At 41.8% G+C, this 27,914-nt stretch overlaps 1 protein-coding gene across 2 annotated transcripts in view; it reads left to right on the forward strand.

Moving 5' to 3' along the window:
* LOC117451186 (venom factor-like) overlaps nucleotides 1-27,914 on the forward strand; it is a 45,920-nt gene that overhangs the window by 14,701 nt on the left and 3,305 nt on the right. Inside the window, exons 15-39 of one of the 2 annotated variants that reach the window (XR_011643603.1) lie at nucleotides 27-242; nucleotides 354-554; nucleotides 1,762-1,917; nucleotides 2,244-2,373; nucleotides 7,932-8,000; nucleotides 10,072-10,329; nucleotides 10,905-11,109; nucleotides 13,118-13,203; nucleotides 13,540-13,679; nucleotides 15,828-16,037; nucleotides 16,138-16,198; nucleotides 16,951-17,034; nucleotides 17,117-17,320; nucleotides 18,058-18,133; nucleotides 18,363-18,525; nucleotides 19,190-19,297; nucleotides 19,395-19,551; nucleotides 22,013-22,176; nucleotides 23,124-23,279; nucleotides 24,514-24,573; nucleotides 25,053-25,143; nucleotides 25,283-25,329; nucleotides 25,429-25,516; nucleotides 25,961-26,050; nucleotides 27,427-27,515. Coding sequence is in view for 1 of the 2 variants with exons in the window: in XM_034089351.1 (XP_033945242.1) it covers nucleotides 27-242; nucleotides 354-554; nucleotides 1,762-1,917; nucleotides 2,244-2,373; nucleotides 7,932-8,000; nucleotides 10,072-10,329; nucleotides 10,905-11,109; nucleotides 13,118-13,203; nucleotides 13,540-13,679; nucleotides 15,828-16,037; nucleotides 16,138-16,198; nucleotides 16,951-17,034; nucleotides 17,117-17,320; nucleotides 18,058-18,133; nucleotides 18,363-18,525; nucleotides 19,190-19,297; nucleotides 19,395-19,551; nucleotides 22,013-22,176; nucleotides 23,124-23,279; nucleotides 24,514-24,573; nucleotides 25,053-25,143; nucleotides 25,283-25,334; nucleotides 25,429-25,516; nucleotides 25,961-26,050; nucleotides 27,427-27,532 (3,331 nt within the window). In the remaining variant the exon portion in view is untranslated. Of the gene's footprint in view, nucleotides 1-26; nucleotides 243-353; nucleotides 555-1,761; nucleotides 1,918-2,243; nucleotides 2,374-7,931; nucleotides 8,001-10,071; nucleotides 10,330-10,904; nucleotides 11,110-13,117; nucleotides 13,204-13,539; nucleotides 13,680-15,827; nucleotides 16,038-16,137; nucleotides 16,199-16,950; nucleotides 17,035-17,116; nucleotides 17,321-18,057; nucleotides 18,134-18,362; nucleotides 18,526-19,189; nucleotides 19,298-19,394; nucleotides 19,552-22,012; nucleotides 22,177-23,123; nucleotides 23,280-24,513; nucleotides 24,574-25,052; nucleotides 25,144-25,282; nucleotides 25,335-25,428; nucleotides 25,517-25,960; nucleotides 26,051-27,426; nucleotides 27,533-27,914 lie in introns of those variants that run through there. The other variant, XM_034089351.1, reaches the window with a different exon arrangement.

Genomic DNA, 27,914 nt, shown 5'->3' on the forward strand with positions numbered 1-27,914 from the left:
TATTTTGTTTTCCTTCTGCTTCCCAGGCTGAGACGGTGCAGGCTGGACTCAGACCAGAGCAGCAGGCCAAACAACAGATCACTGTTCAGCCGTTCGCCGCCTTTAGAAGCCGTAAACAGAACTACCTGTACATCTCCACGGGGACCAGCACAGTGTCTGTTGGAGACAGACTGTCCCTGCAGATGATCATCGCTGTTGCAGACCCGACATACAGACAATACATCACACACATCACCTACCTGGTGAGACAAGAACACAGAAGTACAAATCCATTACAGCCCATTTCCAATACACATGGAAATCAGGAAGTACAAGTAGAACCTTCAGCGATTGATTTCTCCTCAAAACAATAGGTGCTGAATAAAGGCAAAATCATTGTTGCTGAGCGTGTGGATGTGACAGGTCAGCTGATCACCAGTGTCGAACTTCATATCACCCCGGAGATGATGCCCTCTTTCCGCTTTGTGGCGTTCTACAGTATCCCCTGGGATGGGGGTGAGGAGGTGGTGCCGGACTCCATCTGGGTGGATGTGGAAGATTCCTGCGTTGGAGGGGTGAGTCATCGGCTCGCTCTCAGAGTTGTCTTAGCTTATAGAGTTTTAACATGCAAGTCAGGAAAATGTTAATGAATCATCGGAGAAGAAGGGTACATTTCTTATAGCCTCCCACTCAATCACACTTCTTTTTGCAACCAGAGAGGTCGCGCCAACAGGGACAGACTTTAACAGCAATATATTTTACAATTTTGGTTGATTTAAAATGTCCTTTGGTCTTCCATCTCGTGTCAATTCTACGGAGCCCCCTAGGGGACATGGAGAAGAAAAAAAAAAGATTTGAAAAAATAATAATAGTAATGTTTTGCGAGATCTCGCAAAACTTTTCATTCAACTTCCTGGTCAGTTCGGCTGCTACGGCAACACAGAAACCACAACAATGGAGCGGTTCATCGATTTTACTTTGAGCTTGGCCTTAAATATAAAGATATAACACCAGTGCTTGGCAATAGGCACGGGTTTCACACACAGACTGTATATATAAAGGGTTTCACATAAGAGAAGACACCTCAAGAGAACACTCAGAGCGAGGGGACATGCACTCTCTGAGCTGAGTTATTGACAGATTCGAATTTCGCGGATCAATAACTCATGAACATAACGTTGTAAAAATACAAACAACATGACTTTACAATCATAGCAAGGTAGACAACGAGCTACAGAGTCGTTTTTATCAGAACAGTTCGATACGCGCCGCCATCCGAGCTAAACATCAAGAATTGGTCACAATCTGCAGCTGGAGGAGGGAGAGGAGGAGTGCTTAGGGACCGTCTACAAACTGCAACGGGGTTTTGCGAGATCTCGCAAAAGTATTGCGAGATTATTCAAAACAAAAATTCTTCTTCTTCTCCATGTCCCCTAGGGGGCTCCGTACAATTCTGATAACAAACAAGATGGAAGAATAACATGAATGGTAACAATGAATACGTCTCTAAACATTGACGTTCCGGGATATACCGAGCCTTTGGAGAAAATGAAGCTCGTTTTATAGATTTGAGTCTTAAGCAGGAATCAACGCGTTTGAGTCCCGCTGACTGCGTAAAGAAATCAGAAATGATTGGGAGACATATTGACGCTGTTCTTTTTGTGGGGTTTGTTGACAATAAGACAATTATGGAACTTATATCCTGGTCTTGTTTGAAAGACAAGCTATCCAGAAAATTAGATATTATATTCTGTTTTTCACTATTTTGTTTATCTCTCACAGCTGCATGTCGGGCCGGTCGACGGCGTAAATCGAGACTACACGCCTGGAAAGAGCTTTAGTTTCCAGATCAGAGGTGACCCGGGGGCAAAGGTCAACCTGGTGGCCGTGGACAACGCTGTGTTTCTCCTCAACAGGGACAGACTTACACAGGAGAAGGTGTGTGTGTGTGTGTGTGTGTGTGTGTGTGTGTGTGTGTGTGTGTGTGTGTGCATGTGTGTGTCTTTGTGTTTTTTAGGGAGAAAGTGTGTTATACACATTATAAATACAAAGAGTAAGACAATCAATCCATGGCATAATGTAGAATCTGTAAAGTCTGCACATTTAACTACCGCTACTTTAAATGATAAAATGAAGTATCGTATCTGCAACAGACACAATGTAATATATGATACAGCGCAAACAGTTTTTAGCATGAACCAGTGTTTTTGTTTGTTGTTTTCTACCGAGCTCAAACCCCCTAACCCCAACACATGTCTTCCCAGATTTGGGGCGCGGTGGAGCACGGAGACATCGGCTGCACCCGAGGGGGAGGCCAAAATGCCCTGGCGGTTTTCTCAGACGCCGGACTGCTCTTCGCCTCCAGCACCGGGCTCCAAACTGTTTTCAGACGAGGTACCTACGAGCATGGAGCCACGACACACTCAGCCCGGGTGTTTGGTGAATTTGGGCTATTACAATATTTAGGGATGTCCCGATCACCTTTTTTTGCTCCCGATCCGATTCCGATCATTTAATTTTGACAATCTGCCGATACCGATTTTTCCCGATACGATCTTTATGCAATGCATTAAGAGAAAAAAAAGGTAACAGATAACGGCTGGTCATCCAACGCGATTAATTCAGCTATCTTGGCTGTTATTGTGTTGGCCTTGTCTCTGTTCTGGGGCAGTTTCTCTTTCCTTTTGAAAGTCTCTGAAAGTGTTGGTTGTTTCAGTGCTGTTACCTGAGTGGCCGCTGTGTACTCGCCGTGTTGTTGTTGGTGTTTGTTTCTCAGGTGGCATGTTAGATTGGTCGTGTTGAACGTAGCTCTGTTCTTTCCACCAAGCGGAACCTCCGCCTTGCAAACATTGCATCTGGCTGTTACACTGCCTTCACTTTCAATTTTATAATACTTCCAAACTCCTGACATTTTCTCCGTCCCGACTCCCGAGTCACCAGCTGAACGTAGCCTCTCGTTAGCTTACTGCTACTATTAGACACTGCGCCCACTCTGTTGCCAGATTTGAGAGGAATAAGCAACCAGGTCTATGAAAACAAGCCCAAAGAAAGCAACACATACATGATGTTGTGTAATTTTAAACCAAAACTAAGTCCTCAGGATGACTTTAAGACGTGAACATGGTCATTTTTGTTTTGTAACATTAAATTAAAAAAAAAAATTATATAAAAAAAAAAATCCCGATCCCCGATTTTTTGAAAATCACGTGATCGGCTCCGATCCCCGATCACGTGATCGGATCGGGACATCTCTAACAATATTGTAAGAATGTTAGTGATATGTCAAGTTGGCCTTGTTTTGATTATGTTTCAGTGGTTTCAAGCTGGTAAGCAAAACACAGAGTAGTTCACAGGATAACTTCATATCCTGTGTTTTAAACAAACTCCCTTCTTGTTCTTGTCATCTTATATGAGTCATTATAGTAGTTATTATTGCTTCATTTTTGTATTAGCAATTCAAAGTCTCTTAATTAAATGAATTGGGGAGAAAAGTCTTTAAAATATTGTTGTATAATGACCTGTTTTAATGAGATACAAGCTGTTTTTATGACCTTTTCCTCGAGTAAGAAACATAAGATGGATGTTAAAATAGTAGCACTACAGTATACTGTGTCGGCAATGTGTCTTTCTCACCTTTCGTCGCAGTAAGCCGTTGGAGTCAAAGTGTTGTTTGGTAGCTGAAGGCCATGTTTACACTGTCTGTTTGCTAAAAGTGAAGAAATACTGGAGCTTCGATACTGTTGCATTTGACAAACAGTAACTCATATGACGGCTAATTTAATGCCAACATTTTTGCATTGATAGAGTGAAGTAGCCCATATCCACTACACATTTTAATTTGAAAGTATTTTATTTTATTCTGCAAAGAGCAAAAATATCAATCAATCAATCAATGTTTATTTATATAGCCCAATATCACAAATGTTACATTTGTCTCAGTGGTCTTCACAGTGTGTACAGAATATCAGTATGACAATACGACACCCTCTGTCCTTAGACCCTCACATCGTACAAGGAAAAACTTCCAAAGAAAACCCAGTTTAAAGGGAAAAATGGGAGAAACCTCAGGGAGAGCAACAGAGGAGGGATCCCTCTCCCAGGACGGACAGACGTGCAATAGATGCCGTGTGTAAATTGAAAAGATAATACATTTGCAACATAGGTAGTCCAAATGTTTGGAAATGCATGTGTGTATAATAGGAAGATGAATCCACGAGGATATCCATCCAGGACCTATGATCCAGGACCACAGCCACGACTCAAGATCCAGCGCTCGCGATCCAGGACACAGGACCGCAGGATCATCCATGACTCCGGATCCCAGCGTATATAGACACCAAAAAGAAAGACATTTGGGGAAGCTGGGTTAATCGGAACATGAGTGTACACGGGTATAGACAGAGAGAAGGAAGAAGTAAGATGTCCCCCGACAAACTAAGCCTATATCAGCAAAACTAGGGGCTGAATCTAATCAGCCCTAACTATAAGCTTTATCAAAAAGGAAGGTCTTAAGCGCACTCTTAAAAACGGATAGGGTGTCTGCCGCCCGAACACAAACTGGAAGCTGATTCCACAAATGTGGAGCTTGATAAGAAAAGGCTCTGGCTCCCATTGTACTTTTAGAGATTCTAGGAACAACCAACAACCCTGCATTCTTGGAACGCAATGCCCTAGTAGGACAGTAGGGTATAATGAGTTCTTTAAGGTAAGATGGCGCCTGCCCATTAAGGGCTTTGTAGGCGAGAAGAAGAATTTTAAATTCTATCCTGTGTTCTATAGGGAGCCAGTGTAAGGCAGCCAGAACAGGAGTAATGTGGTCCCTTCTCCTAACTCTGGTTAGTACACGAGCTGCAGCATTTTGAATCAGCTGAAGCGACTTGATTGACTTCTTGGTACTCCCTGATAATAAAGAGTTACAATAATCCAGCCTAGAAGTAACAAATGCATGGACTAGTTTCTCTGCATCGTTTTGAGGCAAGATATGCCTGATTTTTGCAATGTTACGTAGATGGAAGTAGGCGGTCCTTGAAATTGATTTTATGTGGGCGTTAAAGGATAAATCCTGATCAAATATAACACCAAGATTCCTTACAGTCTCACTGGAGGCCAAATTAATGCCATCCATAGTTAGTATGTCTTTAGATAATTTGTTTCGTAGATTCTTCGGGCCAAGTACAATAACTTCAGTTTTGGTCGTGTTTAACATCAAAAAGTTTAAGGTCATCCACGTTTTTAAGTCCTTAAGGCAGTCTTGCATTTTATTTAGATGATTAATTTCATCAGGCTTGATTGATAAATATAGTTGAGTATCATCCGCATAACAATGAAAGTTTACAGAATGATTCCTTATAATATTGCCTAACGGAAGCATATATATGTGAACAAAATAGGTCCGAGCACTGAGCCCTGTGGCACTCCATGGCTAACTTTGGTTTGCGTGGAAGATTCATCGTTAACACGTACAAACTGAGAGCGTTCAGATAGATAGGACCTAAACCAGCCTAAAGCAGTTCCCTGTATGCCAACTAAGTGCTCTAGTCTTTGCAATAGGATATCATGGTCGATAGTATCAAATGCAGCACTGAGATCGAGCAAAACAAGAATAGAGACAGTCCCTTGTCTGAGGCTATTAGAATATCATTTGTGACTTTAACCAGAGCTGTCTCTGTGCTATGATGTGTTCTAAAGCCAGACAGAAAATCTTCAAATAAATCATTGTTTTTTAAGTAATCACACAACTGTTTTGCGACCGCTTTCTCAAGAATTTTTGAGAGGAACGGAAGATTAGAAATAGGTCTATAGTTGGCTAAAACCTCTGGATCGAGGTTGTGCTTTTTAAGAAGCGGTTTTATCACTGCTACTTTGAATGATTGTGGAACATAGCCTGATAATAAAGACATATTCATAATATTTAATAAAGAAGTGCTAATTAATGGAAAAACTTCCTTCAACAGCTTAGTTGGAATTGGGTCTAACATGCACGTTGATGGTTTAGAAGAGAGAATCATTGAATGTAATTGTTCAAGGTTAATGGCTGAAAAGCATTCTAGTTTACTATCTAGTGTAATATTAGAACTTACGATTCCGGGAGCTGTTGATAACACTATACTGGTCGAAGGCAAGAGGTCATTAATTTTGTTTCTAAGAGTAACAATTTTATCGTTAAAAAAGCACATAAAATCATTACTACTGAGTGCTATGGGAATAGAAGGCTCAATGGAGCTGTGGCTCTCTGTCAGCCTGGCTACAGTGCTGAAAAGAAATCTTGCATTATTCTTATTCTCATCTATTAATGAAGAGTAGTAGGCTGCTCTCGCTTTACGCAGTGCTTTCTTATATTCATTGAGAGTAATATGCCAAATTAAACGAGATTCTTCAAGTTTAGTGGAACGCCATATCCTTTGAAGTTGTCTAGACTTTTGCTTTATTTTGCGGGTTTCGGCATTATGCCATGGAGCTAATCTATGTTGTTTTATTTTCTTCTTTTTCAAAGGAGCAACAGAGTCTAATTTTATTCGCAGCGCATCTATAGCACTATCAACAACATGATCAATTTGGGGTGGTGTACATTTTGTATCAGTTTCCTCCCCTACATGCAGACATGCTATCGAGTTAAGTATTGGTGGAATCTCTTCCTTAAATGTGGCTATAGCACTAACAGATAGGTTTCTGCTGCAAGAGCTTTTGACTGATGCTTTGTAGTCTAGTAACAGTACTTCAAAAGTTACTAAGAAATGGTCGGATAAAGCAGGATTATGCGGTATCTTATTATCACAGTTCGCCACACACACACACACACACACACACACACACACACACACACACACACACACACACACACACACACACACACACACACACACACACACACACACACACACACACACACACACACACACACACACACACACACACACACACACACACACACACACACACACACACACACACACACACACACACACACACACACACACACACACACACACACACACACACACACACACACACACACACACACACACACACACACACTCAGGGGACATTACATTGACTGACATTCCTGGAGACGTATCCTAACCTTAACCATAACTAACACATGCCTAACCCTAACCCTTAACCCTAACCCTAAACCTAACCAAGTCTTCACCCTAAAATTAATGATCCCCCTTATGGGGACCTCCATTTTGTCCCCATAAGGGAGGTGAGTCCCCACACGTAACTGTGTAAACAGATTTAGGTCCCCACAAATATAGTAATGCTAGGACACACACACACACACACACACACACACACACACACACACACACACACACACACACACACACACACACACACACACACACACACACACACACACACACACACACACACACACACACACACACACACACACACACACACACACACACACACACACACACACACACACACACACACTCTCAAGTGTGGGTGTTTACTCTGAACGTATTCACGCGAGACTTCTCTTTGTCCCCAACACAGTGTAGCGAACGCGCCCTCTCTACTGCTAGATAACTACATTTTTCAAACAATAAACCAACCTAAATGCAAATCATGTTAACAATGTAATTACTAATAATGTAGGTATATCAACCCACTGATGGCTCTGTATGCCACAATTGCACGCTTTGGATAGCAGTTATCCTTTGCCTATATTCAAAAGAAAAGAGAAAGTCATGTTAAACTCTCATGGGGCACTACAACTGTCCACTTAAACCGTCAAATACCTGGAAAGCATCTGAACATTTCCGTTTTACATTTCTTAAATTCTTGATATACGGGAGGCACACAATTCTTTTTTAAATCACTGGTCATATTTGATCATATTTATGTAATAAAAAAAAAGGATTTATATGATAAAGGTACTGATTAGCAAAATGACGATCTATTGTACATTAAAAAGACTAAGGACGTCTTTCTCCTCTGATCAGCTCTGAAGTGTCCCGGTAGTGCCAGAAGGAGGCGCTCTGCTGAAAAGCTGCAGCGTAAAGCCCAGCTGGGTGAGTACAAATATTAAAATAACTGCATTAATTGTCTGATTATGGAAAAGAAAATCTAAAATGACTGGCTAATCTTTTTATATTTTTTGGTTTTAGCAAAACGTTGCCTTTTGACACATCCAGCAGAAAGAAACATTAAATCCAGTTTGAGTTGTTGCACAGCTTGGTTGAATACTCGATTCTGATTGGTTATTAGGACATTCAGCAGTCTGCTCTTTTCCGCTAGCAGACCGCCGCTAAGGACGCTCTTATCAGTGTTTGTTTACTTTTCGTTGTTTCATTTACCTGTATATAGATTTTTACATGTATATAGACTTTGTGCACAATTTTTTATTTTGTGTTTTTGTATTTTATTACAGTATATATGTTGAGTTATTGGAGGAGCTCAGGTCAGAAGAATTGCATTGACATTTCTACACTGTAGCTATGAACATATTATTGAGAGTACAGATACTCGTGTTTAAAAATACCCTGGTGAAAGTAGAAGCACTGACTAAACTTCTTTACTCAAGTAAAAGTAAAGAGGCTTTGAAGTGTACTTCAGTAAAAAGTACCCATAACTAGCAGCTGTTTTAAAGAGTACCTGACCTCCCTTTATATCAATAGAACAATAATGTCATCGTTAGCTAATGAATGTTTCCATGCTGAACAACGGCAACATGACAACGTTTCCATTGGTCCCTCTTCTTTAGAGAAGACCAGGAAGTGATGGATACACGGATCGTGTTCCAACCAATAGGCACGCAGTGACTCTACAGAATAATGATCACGCCACCAAACACACATTCAGACTAAAGGAACCAGCTGTTTGGGAAATGAGAGAAGTAGAAAGTACAGGTATTTGAGTTCAACATGTAAGAAGTAGAAAGTACAGGTATTTGGGTTCAACATGTAAGAAGTAGAAAGTACAGGTATTTGAGTTCAACATATAAGAAGTAGAAAGTACAGGTATTTGAGTTCAACATGTGAGAAGTAGAAAGTACAGGTATTTGAGTTCAACATGTAAGAAGTAGAAAGTACAGGTATTTGAGTTCAACATGTAAGAAGTAGAAAGTACAGGTATTTGGGTTCAACATGTAAGAAGTAGAAAGTACAGGTATTTGTGTTCAACATGTAAGAAGTAGAAAGTACAGGTATTTGGGTTCAACATGTAAGAAGTAGAAAGTACAGGTATTTGGGTTCAACATGTGAGAAGTAGAAAGTACAGGTATTTGAGTTCAACATGTAAGAAGTAGAAAGTACAGGTATTTGTGTTCAAGATGTAAGAAGTAGAAAGTACAGGTATTTGGGTTGAACATGTAAGAAGTAGAAAGTACAGGTATTTGAGTTCAACATGTAAGAAGTAGAAAGTACAGGTATTTGAGTTCAACATGTAAGAAGTAGAAAGTACAGGTATTTGTGTTCAAGATGTAAGAAGTAGAAAGTACAGGTATTTGTGTTCAACATGTAAGAAGTAGAAAGTACAGGTATTTGTGTTCAACATGTAAGAAGTAGAAAGTACAGGTATTTGTGTTCAACATGTAAGAAGTAGAAAGTACAGGTATTTGTATTCAACATGTAAGAAGTAGAAAGTACAGGTATTTGTGTTCAACATGTAAGAAGTAGAAAGTACAGGTATTTGGGTTCAACATGTAAGAAGTAGAAAGTACAGGTATTTGTGTTCAACATGTAAGAAGTAGAAAGTACAGGTATTTGGGTTCAACATGTAAGAAGTAGAAAGTACAGGTATTTGAGTTCAACATGTAAGAAGTATAAAGTACAGGTATTTGAGTTCAACATGTAAGAAGTAGAAAGTACAGGTATTTGAGTTCAACATGTAAGAAGTAGAAAGTACAGGTATTTGGGTTCAACATGTAAGAAGTAGAAAGTACAGGTATTTGAGTTCAACATGTAAGAAGTAGAAAGTACAGGTATTAGGGTTCAAAATGTAAGAAGTCAAAGTAAAAATTCCTCAGAAAAATAAGTAGTGGAGTAAAGTACTGATACCAGAAAAATGTACTTAAGTAGAATAACAAAGTATTTGTACTACTTCCCACCTCTTGCACTGATGACTGTGTTCTGCCCCCCGCAGAGAGCCATTACAAAGAGAAGCTGCAGCGCCGCTGCTGTAAGGACGGCCTGAGGGAGATCCCCATGCCGTACTCCTGCACGCGGCGCTCCCTCTACATCACCGAGGGCTGGGAGTGCATGAAGGCTTTCCGCTACTGCTGCGCCACCTACAGGAACCAGGAGTTTAACACCGAGATTCCCACCATCCCACCACCCTTTACAACACCTCCGCCCACCACCACCCCTCAACCAATGCCCACTGTTCAAAGGAGGAGAATAGGTCTCTATGCTGGAGAAATACGACCATTTAGAAGAACTCTACCTCAACCTTTTCCCATTCTGTAGTTAGCGAGATACGTTGAGACATTTAAGCATCTTTCTTTGAAATTAAGTGGTATAATGTTTTTAGGGTTGCTTTATTGTGTTAGCATTATGAACACAAAGTACAGCTGAGGCTGATGGGAATGTTTTTAGTTTTGTAGGTTTTTGGTCACAAACTAAAGGTTTAGACAGATTAAGAAAGTAGCTGATGCTGTTGTTAAATAATAATAAATCAATTCATCATGGGCATCAGGCTAATCCAACGGGGAAGTGCCTAAAACCTATATTTTCTCTACTTGCCAGCAGATTGTATAGAAGTTTATAGAAAATTAACTTAGTTAGAGTATTCCTTATGACCTTCATTTGTAAATTATGGTCCCATTTAGAGTACAATGGAATTCACTGTCACAGCATTGTCCATTTAATGTACTGTAATCAAATTCTTTATATAATCATGGAATAATCTGAAGGCTGTCTGTTATTTTGAAAGGTAAGAACATTGACTGAGGGTAATCTAACTTTACTTTAAAATAGTGTACAACACGCCTCCTCTACAGCACCCACAGCTGGTTTTGCATTCCTCTCGATTTGTAACGGCAATAAAAAGAGAAGAGGTGGAGGAGGACGAGGAGGAAGAGTGGGAGTATCTGGATGAGAGTGAAGTTAGACTACGATCCAAGTTCTACGAGTCTTGGCTGTGGACGGATGTTGACCTGCCAACCCAGGCAGACAGAGACGGGTGAGTGAAATATTAGAGGCAGAAAAAGATCTCTGATTTAATAATTATAATACATGGTATATTTATAGTACTTTTTCAAAGATGCTTTACCTTACATTACTTGTTACTTGACACTTTTATCCAAAGCGACTTACATGCATTCAATAGTTTACTTTAGATATCTAGCAGAAAAACCATCACTCTTTAGTTTGGGTTTGTATAAGTGCAATTTATGAATTATTGAATCGCAATAAGGTTGTTGCAGGTTGAAAGCTGTTGTGAAAATAGCCTAAAATAGTGAACAAGCTATCATCAAATGGAAATAAAAAGAAATAGCAAAAGATGACCACCATTCCAACAAAGACCTATAAATGACCCATAAGGGACGTTGTTAAAATTATAATGGGAGTTTCTAAATGAAAACAGCATTTAACCTTTCATTCAATTAAAATGCTGTATGACGATTTCATTTTCACTTGAATTGTGGCTTGAACCAATTAAAAATGGTGCTTCATTCTTTATATTATATTTTGATTTATCATTGAAATGCTGTCCATTATACATCAAGTTGTTTGAACATGTGCTAGAAAAATTCTCTTAATATAGCTTGAATGAATAGATACAAATGTAGTGTATTGTTTATTAAGCATTTTAATGTTCATAGGATGCACTCCGAGTCTTTTCCCTCTCACTCTTAAGTTGATATCAAGCTTTTAATTAAGTCCCCATAGATAAATGCAAGTAATATAGTATAAACCTCACAGACCTGTTTCTTGAATGCTCCATTTAAAAAATAGATCTTACTAAGAAGAACAAAGGATGAAACAAGTGGTATTGTGTTAAGTGTGGATATACATTTTTAAATGCAGGAATGGACCAGCAACAGGTTCCTTAAAAAAACAGCCATTGAAATGTGATAAAAAGATGGATCAGGGCCAATGTAAAGCCTCCGTTTCATCACATGAGAGAAACACACAGCACTGTGAACTCCCTGCATTGCATCATGTGATGCTTGTTCAGTGATAGCAGCGGGATAAACAGCTCAGAGTAAACAACACTGACTCGGTTTCCTGTGTCAAACAGACATTCATGTTGGTACACTGGAAAAATGCTGCTCCAACATCAAGTAAATATATAATTAATTCGCTTTTAATAAGTGAACAAATCTGCCAATAGAACAAGTGCAAAATGGCTTGGTAAGATTTCTTGAAGTAAAGATGGGATATTTAGAAAAATTAGATGTGTAATTTATACCTGGCTGCCAAACCCTTGTTACTGTTACAAGGTATGTAACTTGTATTTTGTAAATTGTGTAACTTGCTGCTGTTAAATACCGTCAAACTATGTGCAATATGTGCAATATATACTTTATATACATATGCCATCTTTAATAACTGTTTTATATATACCGGGCTGCTAAATCCTGCTACAGGATTTGATTTGTAGATTTGATTTGTTTTTGATCTGTATTTTTGAAATTATGTAACTTTTTATCTTTTTTTGCATATTGTTTATTATATTATAACTTAGTACTTTTTTTAACGCATGTAAGATATGCAACACTAAGCTGTCTGTGGCTCTTTCCTGCTGTGACGCTGAATATTTCCCCTCTGTGGGACTAAAGGTATTCTGATTCTGAATCTGATTCTGTATTTAGCTGGGAAAACTTATTTTGAACTATATTTGACCAAAATTAGGGAATTTGTAACAAAAAAAGCCAGAAATGCACATGACATTTTCTGTTTTCTGATGTTAGTTCCTATAAAATAAGATGTTTTTAAGAGACTTTGACTTAAAAAGATGCTTAAGATGCCTTGTCTAAAAACAAGACTTAAGTTATTAAGTCTTATATCAAGTGTAACGACATATTCTGACTAGAAATTAGACAAATATACTTGGCAAGATTTTACATTTTTGCAGTGTACCAAATGCAGATTCTGTATGTGTGCAATGTCCTTCTTTGCACTGTGAAAAACATCAGCTAAACCTCAAGAAACTGTGGTTTTGAACACAAGAATCTGATCAACAGATTGGCGTCTGCGAACGTGGACCACCCTTTACCTGACAGCATCACAGAATGGGGGATTCTGGCCATAAGCGCCTCACCACACACAGGTATGAGAGGCAGGGGCTGAGATGGTAGTCTCAATGTGGCACACCTGCCATTCTATCTTCATCCATATCTCTGTCTATATATATTCTCAATAATCTATTACGCAACCTGTGACATTCATTTGTTTCATTTTATCGAAAAAAGGTGAACACATTCCTTGATGTAATAGTTGCATTACTTTAAGTGTGAATCCTAGCAAATCTAATTCTTAATAGTAATACAAAGCAAAGGCTGAACACATTCTTCAAAAAACATCCTGACTGAAAGTTGAATCTCAAAATGCTACAAATATATTCAAACATTTTCAGAACCCGTGATGTTTTTCTGAATGTCCGCAGGTTTCTGTGTAGCCAAGCCTTACAACGTCAAAGCATGGAAACCTTTCTTCGTGGATCTGAAGCTGCCGTATTCTGTGGCAAGGAACGAGCAGGTTGAGATCAAGGCTGTGGTCCATAACTATGGCGACGGCGAACTGCACGTAAGAAAATCACCCACAAACTATACTACTGGATGCAAATATGCAACATGAGTAGCCTGATAAATAAAAACAAAAATCTCTAAAACTGAAAAATATGTCTTTGGCTTTAGGCTAAATGCTAATTCTAGCATCGTAGTTAAACATTTTTAGCTGCTAATAATTGCTCCTAATTTGGTATTTGAAACTGAGGCTGATAGGAATTAGTTTTGCAGGTATTTACTTGTCATTTACCCAAGAATGTCACTTGCCATAGAACCACAAAGGTGACTCTTATGGTGTCGATAGAGGAAAGGTCAGGGGATCACCAATAAAACCCTACCTTCAAAAAGCGCTTGGTGTCCAGACGGACATCCCGGGGCAAAGCAGAAGCCGAGAAGGGGGACTCGGGCGGACGGCCCGGGGGCAAGGTAGAGTTCATGGTGGGGGTCTCAGGCGGACGGCCCGGGGGCAAGGCAGAGTTAAAAAAGGGGCGAAGGCCACAGCGGGCGAACTCAGGGGGCCGGGCATGAGGGCGAAGGCAGCGGCTTGAAGAGTCAGGGGGCTGGGCTCGAGGGCGAAGGCCGCGGCTAGGGAACACAGGGGGCCGGGACCGAGGGCAGTGGCCGGAAAACCCAGGGGGCCGGGACCAAGGGTGAGGGCCGTGGCCGGGAAACCCAAGGGCGAGGGCCCTTGACCGGGAAAGTCAGGAGGCAGGGCTCGAGGGCGAAGACCGTGGCACTCAGGGGGCTGGGCTCGAGGGCGAAGGCCGCGGCTGGGGAACTCAGGGGGCCGGGCACAAGGACGGGCAAGAAGACGGCGACGGGACAGCTCCGGAGGACGGGCAGAGAGGCAGCGGCGGAACAGCTCCGGAGGACGGGCAGGAAGACGGCGTAGGAACAGCTCCGGAGGACGGGCAGGAAGACGGCATAGGCCGCGATGGGACCCCTCTATTGTCAGCTGGATCGCCAGAGCACTGGGATCGAGAGCAGGAGCTGGTGGAACCCCTGGCGGGTCAGGCGTAGACGGGACCCTGGATGGAACATGGGCTGGTATCAGTGGGACCCCCGACGGAGCAAGGGCTGGTGTCGACGGGACCCCAAACAGGACAGGACATGGTGTTGGCAGGAAACCCGGCGGAGCAGGTGTCGGCTGGACCCCCAACGAAACAGGTGTTGGCGGGACCCCCGGCAGGACAGGTGTCGGCGGGACCCCCAACAGGTCAGGGCACGGAGTTGGCAGGACCCTCAGCGGATGGAAGAATGGATTCAGGGAAAAGCCAGCTCAGCTGTGATCAACAGAATAACCTGGCCAGGCGGAAATGTTATTGCAGAGTGTTTTTATAGCAATTGATCGCATCCGCGCTGCTGCGCCAGTCAACAGAGCGTGCGTGTGACATATTTAGTAGCAGGATGTGCGCTGAAAAATAGGCTCCCCCGAAAGCAAATGCGTAATTCGAACACTGCAGAAGCACAATAACAAGTATAGCCTATTTAGATTTGTGGGTGTAAATAACTGACGTTGTCAAGAAGAAGTACAGTCCCCTGGTTTGTCCCTCTCACTGCCATGAGAAAACTCAAAATCAATTTAAGCTTATTTAAAAACGGGGACATTTCCGGGGACACATTTACCCGGGGATTTGCCACCAAAGACAGGTGGGCATTTGGTATGATCACCATAGCCATATGAGGCCGGAGGGCTGTCCTTTGCTTTCAGCTGTCAGATTGTAAACAAAGTCACGTGACTGGGGGAAGATGACAGCGCTGACAAGGTGAGTTTTATCGCAGCGAGACGCTACAATACTAATTGTGGGCTTATCATGTTTATTCGGCCACAACAGAAAACACATAAACCTCTTGCTCTCTCCAGAGGGGCAGGTCAGACAAAAATTGCAAAAGGGCCGTTGCCCGGGCAACATTAGCCCGTACCTGTGCACGTCCCTGACATAGGGACTTGAGTAGGGATTGTGACACTCTCCTCACTCTATTTTATTTGTATTACTTGCACTATTTTATCTTTTTGTCTGTTTTATTGTGTTGCACTGTTGGAGGAGCCTGTGACCTAAGATTTTCATTGACATATCTACACTGTAGCTATGTACACATGACAATAAAGCCTTGAACCTTGAACCTAAGTCTTGAATGAATACATCTTATGAATGGTTCTGTTTAGGTGAGGGTGGTTCTGATGAAGACAGAAGGCATGTGCAGCATTGCCTTTAAAGACAGACACACACAGGAAGTGACGCTGGCGGCCGGCGCTTCTGTTGCGTTGCCTTACACCATCGTACCGCTGGTGGTGGGGAAACTCCCTCTGGAGGTGATGGTGGTAGCCAGAGACGCAATGGGAGGAGACCGCATCCGGAAGCTTCTAAATGTGGTGGTGAGGAGATCTTGATGATGAAGATGGGATGGCAGTTTAATCACGGTGTTAACAGGAAGCCAGGAAGTTTTTTCTAAAACTGTTTCCTTTTCCGAAACAGATGGATGGAGTCCAGAAGACTGCAGTTTGGAGTGCAGTGTTGAACCCGTCGGCTGAGGGAGGTAAGGAGATTGCAGCGATGCATCATATATTTTCAACCACATGTTGAATGAGACTTCATGTTTGCATCATGCTTTCTCTACTCAAAGTGACAAATTATAACCTTTTCCCTTCATCCATTTACTTATTGTTTTAAACAGCATTCCTCCTATTTTGTATTTGTTGGCATCAGGTTTAAACTGTTTTGGGTAAGGCAGGACCCAAATGCAGTAATAAGAAATAACAAAAATGTAGCTTTATTAAATAAAAGCTGATGCAAAGAAAAACAAGAAACAACTAAATATGAATAAGACCGGTTCAGACTAGCATGGGCAGACAGGTAACCAGGACAAAAAGACAACGACCATACATGGAGCAAAGGGGGAGACAAGACTGAATACACAGAAGGGTAATCACAGGACAAGACACAGCTGGGCAGGGGAGGCAGAAACACAAGGGCAACAGGTGAACACAATGAGACAATCAGGCACAGGAGGGAAGCTAAAGACAGGAAGGAAAACACAGGAAGTAGGACCAGACAAGACACAACGAGGAAAACATTTCAAAATAAAAGGTGGAAAATGGCAACATAAATCCAAAACAATGACATGAACTAGTGGACGTGTTCTTTCAGAAAAAAAACTAAAATACCTAACCTGAAATGATTTAATTAATCACATATTGGTGTCTTCATTATGTAAGGAGTGGACCTCTTTAGGATCTGGTTTTAATTCATGGAGTGTTAAATGTTTCTCTCTGTTTCTGTCCACTACAGGAACTCAGACGGTTAGTGTGGTCAGGGTCAACCTGGACTCAGTTGTGCCAAACTCTTTCCCGGAGACGTTCATCAATGTCAGAGGTAAGTCAATGTGAGAGAGGGGATTAAGGTCAAGAAATGAACCTAGAATTCTCCCATTCCTGACTCCTCCTCTCCCCTCCAGGCAATGTGTTGGCAGACAGCATTGATAACTCCATCAGCGAGGACTCTCTGGCCGCCCTCATCAGGATGCCCGGCGGCTGTGTGGAGCAGAACTTGGCCAGCATCACTCTGCCGCTCATCGCCACCCTCTACCTGGAGACCACCGACAGCTGGGAGAGTGTCGGGGTGCAGCGCAAAGCCGAGGCTCTCCGCTACATCAGGAGAGGTGAGAGAGAGGGAAGGAACACGTGGAGGAATGAGAGATGGATGAATCCAGAACATGTAAAGAAAAGTAAAATTGATGATTGATGGCAATTCAAATGCCATGGATATAGATGGCTCATGTTGTAGAATCTACAACATGATCCATCTATATCAGTGTTTCTCAAACTTTTTCATACCAAGGACCACTTAACCAATAAAAAAACACTTGCGGACCACCTAACTCCACACATATCCAAAAACACATCGTTTTTTACAAATCGCCTGAAAATGGTACAAACAAGTGGCAACATGTGTGATGAAGGTGTTTATCTGGGCTATATCATGCAATCGAAAGTCAAACTTAAGCTCGCTCCATTGCGGAGATATTCCCGCGTGAGTGCGGAAAACTTAAAATAATTAATTTATTTCAAATGTGACATTTTACCAATATACTCACGGACCACTAGGGGGCACTCACGGACCACCAGTGGCCCGCGGACCACACTTTGAGAAACACTGATCTATATCCATGGTTATCTATGTCTATATCTACATCCATAGATGGATGGATGAACAGATAGGTATCTAGTAAATGAATGGAAAGTCAGCTATAGAAAATCAGGATGGTTGATGGATAAACTGCAGCATTTGTGGACAGATCGACAGCCAGATGTATGATTGATGATTTTAGAACATGCTTTGCTTTGATCACTTCTATCCTTCACGTCACATCTTTAATTTCTTCCATGTTGTGTCCAGGCTATGAGAACCAGCTGGCGTACAGAAAGAGTGACGGCTCTTATCCCCCCTACACGAGGGAAGGCGCAAGTACATGGTACTCTCAAGATTTTACATTTTACATATTTATTTCAAACTCTTAACACATGAGCTGATTTCAAAGACAATGTGCCCTTCTCTGTGGACTGACCTGCATACGATATTTAGAGATCTATAAAATATGAAATGTTCTTGTAGCTTCATCCATTAAATACTGTTGGTAAGATTAAAAACGTAGGTTTAAAAGTGACCAAATGAAGGCTAATCACTATCCACCTGACTTTCAGGATCACAGCGTACGTGGTGAAAGTGTTCTCCATGGCTCACTCCATCGTTGGTATCAACGAGCAGCAAGTGTGCGAGCCCCTGCTCTACCTGGTCAACAACAAACACAAGATGTCTCGGGGGAACTTCGTAGAGGACAACCCAGTTTACAGCACCACCATGACTGTAAGACACAATTAACACTCCACCATGGTCCAATTCCAAACCGACCATTACACCGTGTCCCCTACTTCCACATCGTTTGGGACTAGACTTTTGCAGTTATATTAAAAAGTGTTTTAACCGCTTAAGATATTTTACAACAGTCCTCTTTCTGCCGGGTGGAGGGGAGTTTGTCCCAAAGCTTGTTGCTGTATGCCTTAGAGAGAAGCCTCATTCAGCTGTTGTTGTGTCCTTGGGCAAGACACTTCACCTGAACTTGCTCCTGTGGGTATTGTCCACAGTGACCATTGCATGTATTAAAAAAAAGGAAGAAAAAGTGTAATGTGTATCTGTAAAGCGCTTTGAGCACTGGAAAAGCGCTATAATAAATGTTATTAGTATTAATTATTATTATTATTAGCTGTGTGAGTGATTACAGACGAAGTTGGAGTGTGTAGGGGTCGGTTTGGAACTGGGACTCCGTCACCCTTTTGATAATTGATGTAATCTCTATCCACAGGTTTTTCTTTCTTATCTCCCTCCTCGTTGTCCTTTTGTCTTGTAACCTTTCAATTCATTAAAATTAATGATTATCAGAACAAGACAAACCTCCTACCAAATAGATTACAAATCAAAACCCATTGTATCTAGGTTCTCTATTTATTGTATTCTATGACTCTGTCTCCAGGGCGGTCTTCGTGGAGATGACCCCCAGACGACCCTGACCGCCTTCGTCCTGATAGCACTCGCCGAGGCCAAGCATGCCGGGATCAGCTGCGTTAGTTCACGCGTAAAGGTAATTCACACAGAAACATTACTGCAGAGTTGGTTCCCTGTTCCCTGTTTCCTGTGGAGCTCTTACACATATGTGCAACCGCGTCTGCCTGCTGCAGGTAGTTATCAGAAAGACAGCTGAATACCTGAAGAGAGCGCTGGTGACGCCGGGCAGGAGGCCGTACACTGTGGCCATCGCCTCCTACGCACTGGCTCTGCTGGGGAAAGATCGAAACTACAACCCGACACAATCTTTACTCAGTGCTGCAGCTCCAGGTAGCTCATACACTCACACTTGTACAGTACGGATAATGTTATCATGATCCGTCTTTGTGTGTCCTGTTTTAATTTTCAAAGGTTCTCTCTTCGTGTGTCTTTGTGTGTTCCCGCTATTTGTGATTGTCTGACCTGCACGGATCCTATCCACCTGTCTCTAATCACCTGAAGCCCTTCTCTTTTTGCCGACCCTCTCCAGCTGTGTCTGTTTGTGTATTTGGTCCTGTGTGTGTATATGCCTGAAAGCAAACCGTTTTCGTTTAGTTTTGATACTTTCCTTTAGTTTGTACTACCTTGCCTTGTCCCTCTGTGTACAGTTTTACAGTTGTTGTGATCAGCTTCAGCTAATTAAAGCTACGTTGTTTTAGTTTGGCTCCAAACCCCTTAATTTGTGACACTTTAACGGCCCGTCCACACAGCGGCGTGCGTTGACGCTTGGAGGTAGGCGTGTCTGAAGCTTGGGGATTTTTTGTGAGCAACGCGACCAACAACCAATCACATGAATCTCCCGCCCCCGACATACAAAGCAATAGCAATGTTCAAACGAAGTAAACTGGATATAAAATCCCCAAACAGGCGAAAACCTACCAGTTCCACCCCCTGTCTCTGCCACCTCCCTCCATGCCTCGCTCCTCTGGTTTGTATCCCGGTAGATGAACAGAGACTGATCGTTCAGCACCGGGTGATTCACTACCGCTGTAATGAATACCTCCATTGTTTTGAATATGAGGAAATGACCTGCGTAGTCTCTCCCAGCATACACGCGGTTTGATTGGCTAGCGCTTGTACTGGCAGATTTGCATAAACGGGATTTCATTGGCTGACGCCTCCGTCGAGGCATCAAAAGTTGAACATTGCTCAACTTTTGAAGCCAGCAACGCCAGCACCGCTCCACATCGCTTCCCAAAATGCAGTTCGGCTAAAAGTGACGTCAGAAGCGTTGGAAGCTTCAACGCACGCCGCTGTGTGGACGGGCCTATGGAAATATCACTAGAATAGGACTAACCAGGGTTCGAGTTATAAACTGATCTCTATGGGGGTCTTTAAAACTAACGCGCACGCATGCACGCACGTACACACACACACACACACACACACACACACACACACACACACACACACACACACACACACACACACACACACACACACACACACACACACACACACACACACATACACACAGCAGCAGCAGCAGCCCTCTACTTGTTTCAAACTTAAATATGAAACGGTTCAACTACGCACACACACACATCATCTCGGCTCCCGCAGCACGCTCACAGGCATAGATTGCGCAATAATGTATTGGGCACCTTGGAGGTGCAGTGCAGGCATATTGTCTTCAAGAGATGCTAGTTATTTTGGAAAACATGTTTTTCTTTTAGCCTATTTACCTCGTTAACTTAAATAATACTCTTTACATTGACACATGCATTATTTGTGATTAAGATAATGGTTGTTGGTAATGTATTAGCGACCCGCACAGATGTATGATTTCAAATATATAATTTTTCAAATCACCCCAGAGGTGGAGTTTTTTTTTGCTAAATCTCTCCATAAAGGTCAAATGTCACTTGTTTTGCATCAATCTGGATACAGGGTACTTATTATATGTTAGTTTGGATTCCCAAAGCTGTTAGTCTACCTTACCATCATCCAAGGTTAGTTTTCACTATAAGTACAAAATAATTGTTGGACGGACACTATAATTTACAGTTTTTTACTATGCTCAATCTGAATTTTCTTTAAAATAAAAAACATCTATATTGATTCTGACTCTTCTACATCCAACACACATGTTTATCATTACTTTGAGAAAAAAGATTATTAATTTAACCCTTTTAGAAGGGAAGATATGGTCATTTGTTCTGGAAATGTTCTTTTCGAGCCTGAGACCCTGAAAAACAGGCTTGGGGTCTAACAGGTTAAACACAAACATATATATTAAAGGTCACCGATTATGCAAGATCCACTTTATCATGTCTTTTATACATAAACATGTGTCCTCTCTGTGTAAAGAGCGGACAAAACCTGTCTGAAAATGAGCTAATATTATTTTGGCCACGTTATGATGTCATAACGATGTGTTGTCTTGTGTAACCATTAGCCAATCAGCAACAAGGTAACCCCCCCCCCCCCCCCCCCCCCCCTTATCCCCTGAATCTCCTCCTAGAGCTCCATTGAGTTCTTTGTAACCAGATGTCTCTCAGAGGGGCGTGGGGAGGGGCTCCTTATTTTCATCTAAAGTAACAGACAGAGAATCAGCACTTTGGAAACAGGGCTGAAACAGAGGGGGTTATGGGTAATGCTGCAATGATCTGTTTGGTGTTTCAGCCAATCAGAGACAGGTTCTGGATATATCTGAGACCTGTGATATATTGATGAAAAACAGTATAACAGGGGACCTTTAAAGCTAAAGTGCTTCTGATCTGAACTCTTCACTGTCTCCTGTGTCCTGCAGGTGGCAGCCACTGGCCCGACAGTAAGAACACCTTGTTCACCTTGGAGGGGACCGGCTACGCCCTGCTGGCTCTGGTCAAGCTGGGACGCATGGAGGAAGCGGCAGCGCCGTTTAAATGGCTGAACAGCCAGCGGAGGAGAGGAGGGGGCTTCGGCTCCACTCAGGTGACAGCAGGAGAGTTTGGTGTGATCTGAAAATGCAATTGTCAGGCCTTTGATAACTGCATCCAGTTTATTTTGCCTTGCTCATTTATATCAAAGTCAACTTTATTGTCAATCTTTCAGTTTGTGTGTACAGACAGAGAGATCAAAATACCGTTTCCCACAATCCCGAATACAAAAACAAATATATATAAAAATATGTATGTACCTATATATACATCAACAGACACATTTTTCCACATATGCACACATTTAAGACATAAATAAAAAGCCCAACAATCAATATAAAATATCAGTCAATTCAATAACTTTAATATCAGTCGAGATATAAGGGAAACACCTCTCTGGATAATGCTGAATAGTCCAACAGCAACATAAAATAGAGCCACCAAATTCCTACAGATGTTCAACGCTTTTTAAAACAGACTCAAGTCACAAAAACAGAGGATTATAACCTTCATGGTTTTCATCATTGGGGTTATTATTTACAACATTTACTGCTGGGTAGTTTCAACAAGGGTTCAATGAAGTGTATCTAACCTATTTGCTTACCAATAGTATTAAAAAAGTCTCCAATATTTAGTGGCGTCGAAGAATGAAGTCAAGCAAATATACCTAGACATTGTACTTAAGTGCTTGAGTGAATATCCTGAGTTACCTTCGACCACTGTGACGTTTGATTTTAGACTTCACTCGCTTGGTGAATAATATGATGGCCATTTTTTAATGAGGTATCTTAAAGTAAATATCTTCTAAAAGTAAAAGAATAAAAAAATCAAATGAAGTGACCAACACTTATTGGCTTCGGGTTTCTCACTCACTGAAATATCCAACACTAATGATTACAAAATAACATAAGAACATTATATTTATCAATGTTAGAAGATGTCGTTACTCCAAATGTGGAACATTTGTCCAATTAAATTCCTCTCTTCTCGATCCTCTCCCAGTCCACCATGGTGGTGCTGCAGGCTCTGTCTGAGTACCTGATCCACAAGCCTCCTCCTGCTGACGTCACTCTGGACGTGGACGTCAGGTTAAGAGGACGAAGGGAAATCCGTTACCATTTCAACCCCGAGAATTCCTACGCTGCTCGCTCCTCCAGGGTGAGAGACATGACACTACAGGTTAAACCAGGACGGTTCATCAGTAGAGACACTGATGCCCCTTTCACACCAGCGCCTTTTCAGCTCCGGCTCGGAGCTAGAGCCTGAAAAGCACCGGGTTTTCCAGTTCACACTGCAGCGGCGCCGGCTCTTAGCTCCGGAATCCGCTTCATTTCCAGCTCCAAACATTTTTCGGTCCAGAGGCAAGAGCTTTGGAGCTAAGAGGCGACGTCGCTTACGTCTCTCTCACGTCGAGGCGTGCAGGGAACTAAACCCACCTCCCATGGGTCGACTGTTATGCCTGCCTACAAGCAGTAGTGCCTATAAACACACTTTATAAAGTCAGGCAGCACTAACCAGGCTTCGTGTGATTCTGTTTATTTGTGCCTTACTTTGACCATCCGTTCGCTGTCATCGATCATTGTGGAGAGAGGCAGACGTGTTGTTTTGTATTATTGCAGCTATCGGATGCAAGTAGTCAGTTTAGCTTCGGTTGCTATGCCAACATCACCCGTTTGATACCAGAGAAACTTTCATAACAGCGTTGTGATACCAAACAGTGTCAATTCAGACTGACACACATTCACTTAGGCTAAGGGAACTGGGGATATGCATCAGCTGCTTGTGTGAGTCGGACAGTGAATACTTTAGAGCGGCCGCTGCAGTGTGAGCTAACCGGGAGCTAACGGGAGAATACACTCCTGTGGAAGAGCAGCCAATACTGCAGCGGTCGGTAAATGCTGCAGAAACACATTAATAAACAATGAACCACGGCACTCTGGAGAAAAGTATATGGTTGGAGAAGTCGTTATTCAATTTATTCTGGCTTCGTGTGATTAAAAGCAACACGATCATCGACCCGACGCAGTTGTTGTTGTTGTGAGCGCCGTAATGGCTGCCGTTGGGGGGCAAATCAGCGATGTAACCGGTGACGTCATGAGGCAGCAGGGGCAGCTCTGGGGCGCCAGTGGGCGGTGTGCACAGAGCGGGAGTTGAAAAAGGAAACCGGAGCTGAACCAGAAAAGCTCCCGCTCGGAGCTAGAAACTGAAAAGCGCTGGTGTGAAAGCCGCATGAGTGTATCAGGGAGTTCTCTATTGATGTTTAACACGGCTCACAGTTCATGTTAACCACATCACACTGTGATCTTTGAGGACCTTTTCGGATTTGGGTGGCAAAACAAGAGATGTATTTTTCATGAACTTCACATTTCTTCTTCTGTGCTCTTTTCCGTAGCTGCCTGCTGGTATGGATTTGGAAGTGGAGGCTCGAGGGAATGGACAGGGAATACTGGAGGTATGATCACATTTTATATGTTATTTTAAACATAAAATCCCATATGGATATTCATTTCCAAGCGCCTTTTCAGGTGCTCAAAGACACTTCACAGTGGTATTAAAAAGGAAATACAATACAATAAAAATATCAAAACAGCAACACAATGAATGCAATCATTGGTACAATCACATGGCCAAAACTGTAGTTGAGGATTGGTATAATTTTGATTTGAATGTTTATTTTATTAGATTTTCTTTTTAATGACTGATTTTAAATGCCATTTTCTTAATGTCTTTCATTTTTTGTAAAGCACTTTGAATTGCCTTGTGTTGAAAAGTGCTATATAAATAAACTTGCCTTGCCTTGATAGTTTCATTAAATAATTAAACCCATACAAAACACAATACATAAATACAGAAGGACTTACTTTCAAATTATCTCTTTTTTTTTACCATTTTGTATGATTTGTAACATTTGTTTTCCTTGTGTTTCTCCAGGTTGTGACTTATTACAACCAGCTGCATGAGGTGGATGAGAAAATGCCCTGCAAAGACTTTGAGCTCAAAGTCAACATAGAAGAGTCCAGCGGTAACTCAATATATTTTCAATTCAATAAAACAGCATACTGTAGCATACCCAAATGCAGCATATTATCATGTACACATAAATCCAATACTAGCCAACCCAACCTCAGACCATTACATGTTTTGTTTATATCCTGTACCAGAAAAACCTCCAGCAGATGTAGAGAAGTCCTACCAGATCACCATCAAAGTGAGGTGAGTTTTTGTAACATCTTCTCACCTTTGCTCAAATTAAACAAGTTGAACGAAACACTAATTACCCTTTGATTGGTTTCTTCCTCCCCCACAGGGCTTTAGGACCCAGAGATGTCCGGATGGTGGTTCTGGATATCAGTCTGCCCACCGGCTTCACTCCAGAAAACTCCGACCTGGAGATGGTAATCTGCCTGCAGATCATCCAGTTTAAAGTGTTGAGTGTATTTCCAAATATGAAACATTCATAGAAAAATGTAATAGGAAAGTTAAAGCCAAAAGAGATGCTTAATACTTTCAATGCAGAGTTGTTTGGTTATAACTTGGAAAAACATGAAGTGATGTTTCTGACATGAATAGTAATCTCCCATTTTCACAAGACACCATGTACGTACGAACATAGTTAGTTTGAATGGTTATTTATTACATTTGTGCTACTGGTCAGTCATTCGTGGGGTGTCTTAACTCACAGATTACAGAGGATACATTTGATGGTGAAACATGTCACTTGATGGTGCAGTACCTAAAATGTTTCAGAGCAAAATCTCAATCAATCCCTTTAAGAAGATAATACGTGATAATATGAGAGGCCTGGTTTTCTAACTCTAACTCTGTGTGTTTTTGTCCAGTTGTCAAACTCCGTGGACCATTACATCAATGACTTCAAGATCGTTGATAACCTGAGTGACAGAGGCTCTCTGATCCTCCACCTGTTCAAGGTTTGTTTGCAAAGAGAGAGAGTTTTTGCACATTTAAAGCTGTCCTCCCATAAAAACATGTCAATAATAACAATATGTGATTCCAAGAAGCAGGTAACTGAATCTTCTGGATAATGTTGCTTAGTTAAACCCAGAGGAAGTCGTTAAAGCCCCTGTCACACTGTCCCGAAATTGACACCCGATGGACACACGAATATGGAATTGTGAATTTCGCACGAAGATGGCCCCGAACCACACGAAGGCAACATTTCATTACTTTTAAGACGTACAACTGCAACGAAAGTAACACAAACAATTATGTTACAGTACTATGATACTGTACTGATATCTTCAGACTTTGTTCTTTACTTTCTCCGTCTTTATATGTAGAAAATATTACGTTTTCTCCGTCATATTGTTTCCATAGCAACAACAACTTCCTGTCAACTGTCCTTCAAAATAATATATTATATCCTTTTTAGTTTCACAGAACACAAATTGGGTTATTTACATAATATATTTACATGATTTTGTTGTGCAATAAAACAACCCGATGGACACACGATTAATGTTCAAATGTGGCTGTGATCGTAGCAACATCGGGCGTTCGTGAGGGCATCTTAAGCCATCGTATGACCGCCGGTGGAGTTTCTCAGGCTCCGGCAGCAACTTCGTGAGCGGTGGCAAAATCTTTGGCATGCCAACAAATAGCCGAAGGACCTTGCGAAGGTTCATTTTCGTGTTGAATTCGTGTGTCCATGGTGCCCTTCGTAAGGCCATCGTGAGGGCATCTTGTTATCATCGGTGCCATCGGGCATTCGCCCCGATCAGAGTGAGGGTGAATGCACCGATGATAACACGAAGATGACACGACTTGACAAGATGCCCTCACGAGTGCCTTACGAAGTTGCCGCTCACGAAGTTGCTGCCGGAGCCTGAGAAACTCCACCGGCGGTCATACGATGGCTTAGATGCCCTCACGAACGGTCCGATGTTGCTACGATCACAGCCGAATTTGAACATTTCCTTTATCGCGTGTCCATCGGGTGTCAATTTCGGGACAGTGTGACAGGGGCTTTAAACAGAACGTTAGATTTTAGGAAATTTAATATTTTACACAGCACAAAAAACTTCTCTCTTTAAGTCAGTTTTTGCATCTGTAAATATCAATTTGTGTGTGCCCTTTCTTAGAAGCAGGTTTACTAAGTTATCTGGATAATCAAAACCCAAAGGAAGTTATTTTTGAACTGTAGACGGATCTGTTATAGCGAAAAGTCAGTTAATCAGCTCTTTGGGGGTCCATACGATGGAACTCAAGCTTGCTAACTTGTCTCTAATGTTTGTTTATCTTCTCTGTTGCACTAAATTATCTTTATCCTCCTCTCTCCTCGTGGCAGGTGTCTCACAAAGAGCCAGAGATCCTGATCTTCAGGCTGCAGCAGAGGTTCAAAGTGGGCCTCCTGCAGCCGTCCTCAGTCACCGTCTACGAGTATTACAACCCAGGTAACATCCTGACCAGCACAGATTACATCCAACTACAGCAGATCTCAGAGAACATCTTCCACTCTTTCAGAGTTTTTGTTGTTGTTGTTTTGAATGTTTCTGAATCTGTGAAGGTATTGCACATTTGGAATGTAAAATAAACACAATATGTGCCTCTGAAATGTAGTGAACCAGTATAAACTCTAGTTAAGTACAAATACAATACTTGAATAAATGTAGTTACTTTCATCATCTGGTGAAGATCCAATGCATGTGAGATTAGTAATATACAAGAAATAGTTTAAACATCTTAAACATCGGTGAAACCCACGTTTTAGACCAAAGAAAAGGCCACATATTGACTATGTAGACAATGCTCAGTATATTAATTTTAAATGATCAA

Source organism: Pseudochaenichthys georgianus, chromosome 1, assembly GCF_902827115.2.
Source record: "Pseudochaenichthys georgianus chromosome 1, fPseGeo1.2, whole genome shotgun sequence".
In the NCBI taxonomy this organism is placed as follows: Eukaryota; Metazoa; Chordata; class Actinopteri; order Perciformes; family Channichthyidae; genus Pseudochaenichthys; species Pseudochaenichthys georgianus.